The following is a 6411-nucleotide window of genomic DNA, read 5'->3' on the forward strand; positions in this document are numbered from 1 at the left end:
AATATTTTTTAAAATGTCATGAAAATAATTTTTTTTGAGATTTTTTCTATAATGACCAAAAAGTAATAAAAATAACATAATTACTGTAGCATGGAATTTTTTACTTCCGTACCAAAAAAAATTAAAAATTACAAAAATACTACTTCATCTCTCTCTCGGTCTCTCTCTCGCACGCGGCAATGAATACTTTCTGTCAAGGATTACCCACGGCAACCTCCATCTACAACAACATATCCACCGCAAACAACAACGAAAACGCAGCCAAAAACTCTATCAAGCAATCGACGACGATTTTGAAGATAAACAAGGGTGATGGTCTACCTAAAACAACAACAAAGCTACATATGATTACGATCTGAAACAACACCCAACTACATACAATTCAGATCTTAAAAACAAGACCACAACAACGACATATCTCATCTGAAAAACAAACCCACATCTACAACCCGATCCCAATCTGAGAAACCAGTAACAATAATGGCGTACTGTTTGATTTTGGATAGAAAGGTTTACAACAAAAAGACAACAACAACTATGTTGAAAATAGCTAGACACATTCAATTTATGGGAAAAACAAGTCAACTAATCTCATAATATTTGCTTTAATTTTGTAGAAAAATTCAGATCAAGGAAGAAATTGTTGGAAAATAATTGTTGTAACAATTAACTCATTAAAACATCTCAACCAGGTAAGTAATTTTCATATAGATTCTCTTCATTATTCATCCAATTATGCTGAAAAAATATATTTTATATTCATGCTAACAAATTGACTGAAGAATTCAGACTATATATATTATGTGTTGCTCTTACGTTGTTTTACAGTTGTTTGTAAGTTATTGCATATAATAACCCTGCTATTTAACATTTCAGCAAATGGAAACAACACCAATACTGATTCAGAGCAACGGAAAATGGGTTGACAACAAGAATTACGTTGATTTTGAACCTAGTGGGGAATTGATACCTAGAAATTGCAAATATGAAGAACTTGTGCATACATTGTTGTTGCAGTTACGTTGCAACCCTGCAACAACACAAATGCAACTACAGTATCAAGTGAAGGACGGCTACCCACCCCTCAAAATAGTGGATGATGCAAGTCTCCTTTTCTACTAGCAGCTAAAAGTGAACGATTCTGACTTCACAAGATATCCACTATGTGTGAACACAGTAGACAACTTTGCAACAACATCAAATCAAATTCCATTCTACACATATAAAGAGCCAACAATAACAGCGGAACTAACGATGATTGAGAATGGACCACGAACAGCAGAATCAACAATAGAGCAACAAGAATGTGCAATCACAGAAGAAATCAGTGAAACATTTGACTTCATTGACTATGCAAAGTTAGTCACTGCAGAATTGTTGGAATAACTACAGAACAACAAGAATAAGGACATGTCGCTTGATAATATAGATTCACTTGTAATCACAAACCCCCGCCATCCCGAAATCGAAATTGGTCAGAACTAAAAATACAAGGCAACGCTAAAAAGTGTTCTCAGCTACTTTGCAATAACAAACCACTTCCAATACAAGGTGTTCAAATCATGCTCTAGAGAATACATCATTATTTGTTTGGACAAAAACTGCAAGTGGTCCATAAGAGCATCAAGGAATGGAACAACACAAGCATTCATCATTAGAAAATATTACAAAATACGCACATGCTCTTTGGGTATCAGATTCGGTGATCAATGACAAGCAACATCAAAATTAATAGGAAACTACATAAAGCCAAAGTTCCTCAACCTGAAAACAACATGCACTCCACTAGACATCAGAGGCGACTTGAATGATAGATACGGTATAAAGATGAATTATATGAAAGCATGGAGAAGTAAGGAGCGTGCACTCAACGAATTACGAGGAAATGCGAGGGAATCTTACAACCTAATACCAAGTTACTTGTACGTGCTACAAAAAACCAACCTTGGAACTATAGTTGACATTGAAAAAGGAGAAGATGATAGTTTGTTATTTCTATTCATGGCCTTGAATGCATCTTTGAGAGGCTGGGCAAAATGCAAACCTATAATATTTGTTGATGGCACTTTCTTGAAGTCTGCATATGGAGGAACGTTGCTCTCTGCTAGTGCACAGGATGCAGGAGGTAAAATATTCCCACTTGCTTTTTGTATAGCAGATTCTGAGAACAATAAGTCATGGGAGTGGTTTTTCACAAAATTGAGAGAAGCATATGGAGTTAGAGAAGACCAGTGTATAATATCAGATCGACATGAAAGCATAATCAAAGCAACAAACAAAGTTTTCATAGAAATAACACATGGCTACTGCATGTTCCACCTGTTAAGCAACTTGAAAACAACCTACAAGAAACATGCCAAGGAATACAGTGTACCTTTCTTTGCTGCAGCAACCGCGTACACAGAAAAGAAATTCGAATATCTTATGAAGGAGCTTGACAAATTTGATAAGCGAATAAGGCCTTATTTGCAAAAAAATTGGATATCATAAATGGTCAAGATTCTACTCCAAAAACAAAAGGTACTCGGTAATGACTTCCAATATTGCTGAGTCACTTAATGCAGCCACCGTGGTAGCTAGAGAAGTACCTGTCACAGCACTTTTGGATTGTTTGCGTGGATTACTCCAAGATTGGACATACACTAATAGGGAACTAGCTCAAAAAACAATGACAAGATTGACACCAGTTGCAGAACAAGCACTCACCAACAACTTTGTATACTATTTGAGATTAACTGTATGATTGATCAACTTTTTAGTTTTTTTTTCAATTATTATTGTCAATCATTATTGTCGTTATTGAGTTGCTCTAATGTTGCCACTGTACCTATACAACATATAATATAGATAAAGCCAACAAATTAATATCTATTTGAGGTATTTAAAGAAGATAAGTCATGGATTGTATATCTTAAAGAACGAATTTGCACTTGCAATAGATTTCAGAAGGATGAAATTCCATGTGGTCATGCTCTTGCTGTGATGAAGGAGATGAACATAGACCCCTACGATTATTGTTCACATTACTACACAACAAAAGTATGGCTAGAAACATACGATGCAACTGTGTATCCAGTAGGGAAACAATAACATTGGGAATTACCAGACTTTTTCAAAGACATCATAGTGTTGCCTCCATTTGAAAGAGTGAAGGCTGGAAGACCAAAAAAAAGAAGAATTATAGCTGCTTAGGAAACTAAAAAGAAGAACAAGTGCAGCAAGTGTGGACAAAGAGGTCATAATAGGAAAACATGTCGAACCCGACCACCAAGAAGTTGAGAATAATAACACAGCAACACAAAAAAAGATGCTAGTTTATCAAATCACCTAAATAAATAACATTGGTTTCATTTTTTTTATTTTAAACACTTAAACATTGGAAGGAAATTGATTAATTCCTATTTCTCCCTTGTTTTAAAATGAAATGTTTTTTTTATTGTCTTTATAGATTTTGGGACATATGCATCAAACTGATATTAAGTCATAATCAATGATGACCAGTTATTCTTTTTAAAACATAATCGCTTATATTATAAGGGATGTTGTCTTGTTATATAGTTGTAATAGTCAAACAAACAAAAATGACAAAGAATAGAAAGATGAAAGTTTGGAAATATATTGTAAAGGAAATAGGACCAACAAGATAAATGTTACCAAAATAAACCAAGAAACTAGACGATTATCTAGAAAACTGAAATTACATAAAAAAAACAATAAAACATAATGTTTGAAGTTGTTCTATTGTTGCTAAATAGTTGTTACAAAGCTACCGAAAAAAGAAAAACACAATCATCAATCCTTCAAACACAACTTTTTGCATTTTCTTCCAACTTTTTACTAACTTTTTTAGGAGACTTCTTTCGAAGTTTAGGTTGACTAGCAATGTTCTCTATTTGATTCATTTTTCCATAAGAATAAAGAAGAACAACCAATCTAGAACAGTTCTAGAGTCCAAGAACTTTACTTAGCTAGTTAGATAGTAGTAATAGTAATAGCTAGTAGTAGTTATAGTATGTTTACTACTGTGGATTTTGGTTCAAGCCGGGACTTAGTTGGACACTCGTAGCAACACTTGTAGATTTTATAAGTTTAACCTATAGTTTAAGAATATTAATTATAACCTAAGGTTTGATTAATATGACTGATTATGGAGATGATAATTATTATACTATAAGGTTTAGATAGACCCAATAAGATAATAACACTTGTCCTATACATGTTTAATGGGAAATTAATTATTTTTGAGGAATAGTTTATTAAGAATAATATTTGAAAATCCTAGAGTCTGTCAGCATCTTTGAAATCGTTAAAGGACTTAGTCAAGGCTGTTTACTCAATTCAAATTAGGCTGAAAAAGTATAATTACATTTATAATATTTCAGCGTATGCCGATATATCGCAGCTCTAGGGGGCGATATATCGCCATACGGGGATACGGAAAACACGTAACTTCGCACGACCATTTCGACGAGCCTCGGGAATATGAGCCCAGGCGATATATCGTCTATGGTAGGCGATATATCGACTCTAGGGCTGTATTTTCAAATTCTTTTGAAACTGAGCTCATTTTATTCCATAAACCTCTTGATAAGCCAGAATCTTTTTGACCGAGTCTTCAGCCTCTGCTGAACGAATATTCAAATGTTTTTCAATTAAAAAGCCATTATTTTATTCAAGCTAAATGAAGATCTTTTCATTCTTGAACTCTATAAATAGGACCTAGTACCCAGCCATTTCTTCATTCTTCAAGCTGAGTTCAGAGCCTACAAGCTGCTAGGATTACTTTAGAGTGTTAAACACTTGGGTTGGGGTTATAAGCTTTATCATTATAAGCTTATCAAACACTTGGGAAGTAAGATTTATAGTGTATTTCAGTTTTGAGGTATAGTTTTGTTATAAAGAAATCAAAGGTATTTCTATTCCTAGTTCATCTCTGTATATTTCCTTAGTTTTTTTATAGTTTTTCTCTACTCAAATCCTAACTCGGTATTCTTTATTCTTGGTTAGGCATCTAAGTTTTTTGAACTTGAGGTTCTTGTTGGTAAGTATCTTCCCAATGGTTTAGTTCATTCTTTTCATCTCTTTTCTTTTAGAATACTCACCTCTCTATTAATGGTTTTTAGGAGTGTTCCAAAATCCCAACCTTGTTCTCATCATCCAGGTATTTTGGTAAGGAAAATAGGATAGTTCTTGTATGATATGTGCTATGTTTATATAAAAGTGTTATGATTATGCTATAGTATGATTTTATGTGTTATGTTATATGCATGTTTTGGGGCTTATAGTTGTTATATAACAAACCCTAACACTTTTATGTTTTGGGCTTATAGTTGTTATATAGCAAACCCCAACATTTTTATGTTTTTGGGGCTTATAGTTGCTTAACTAGCAAACCTCATTGTAGTTTGAGGCTTATAGTTGCTTAGTTAGCAAACCTCAATAGTTACCATGTACATGGGTTAGAATTATGATATATGTGTTATAGTATATAATATATGTCCATAGTTTATGTGTATGATTATGTTTCATGCTTGTAGTAGATTTTCATTGCTGGGCATTAGGCTCATTCCTTTATGTTTTATATGTGCAGGAAAATAGTTATGGCGGCGGGAAGGTTCTTGGCAGCTTGGGAATGTGTATTGAGGGAGAATGGAATCGGTGGACTGCGTGAACGATTCGAGGATGAATTTGTTTCTAGTCATTTAAAATTATGCTTTACATGTATTTTCCGCACTTTATTTTGTAACGAATTTTAAGATTTAAAGTTATGATTATTTTAATATTTTCAAAATAATGGGATCCCATATCCGAAATGAATTTTCATGTATTTAACCTTTGCTTTACAGTGTATAATAAAGTTATGGTTATATCATATGTATGTTTTCTTAAGATTAGTGTCTGTGTATAGTAGTTATTAATGGTCCAAAGTCTATAATAAGTTGGGTCGTTACAACGGTGATCTTCAACTAAAAAGTCACTTGATGGAATTTCCTTGCAATCAGCAAAATACTCAACAAAGGATGCAACAAAAATACCACAATCACTGCAAAATAGACACCATTTAATGGATTGGTAAAATGTAAACAAGCATTAAAAATATTAAAATAGAAAAAATAAAAAACATAGGACATTACTTACTTGTCCTCTTGTTGAGGCAATCCATCAACACTAACAACAGCAAAAGGAGCCTTGGAATCAACAGAAATTGCACTAGGGTCTTTTCTAATATTGTAAAAATTTAGCAGCTCAAAAAACATTGGCAGCAAGACAGAATATGGCTCCATAGCTGCCATAGATGCAGCTTCATACCACCCGGAATTCAACAAGTTATACATGTAAAGAATTCTTTCCCTTATATTCAAACGCCCAAGAATCCAATGGCTCTCCTTCCTCATATTGGTTGGAAACAAA

The 6411-nt window shown here is 33.6% G+C and overlaps 1 protein-coding gene across 1 annotated transcript; it reads left to right on the forward strand.

Moving 5' to 3' along the window:
* Positions 1-1827: 1827 nt before the first annotated feature.
* LOC133799909 (uncharacterized) lies at positions 1828-2490 on the forward strand. Its single transcript, XM_062237898.1, has one exon. It carries the CDS (start codon positions 1828-1830, stop codon positions 2488-2490), a length of 663 nt encoding a protein of 220 aa, XP_062093882.1.
* The last annotated feature ends 3921 nt before the right edge of the window (positions 2491-6411 follow it).

This window comes from Humulus lupulus, chromosome 9 (assembly GCF_963169125.1).
Source record: "Humulus lupulus chromosome 9, drHumLupu1.1, whole genome shotgun sequence".
Classification (NCBI taxonomy): Eukaryota; Viridiplantae; Streptophyta; class Magnoliopsida; order Rosales; family Cannabaceae; genus Humulus; species Humulus lupulus.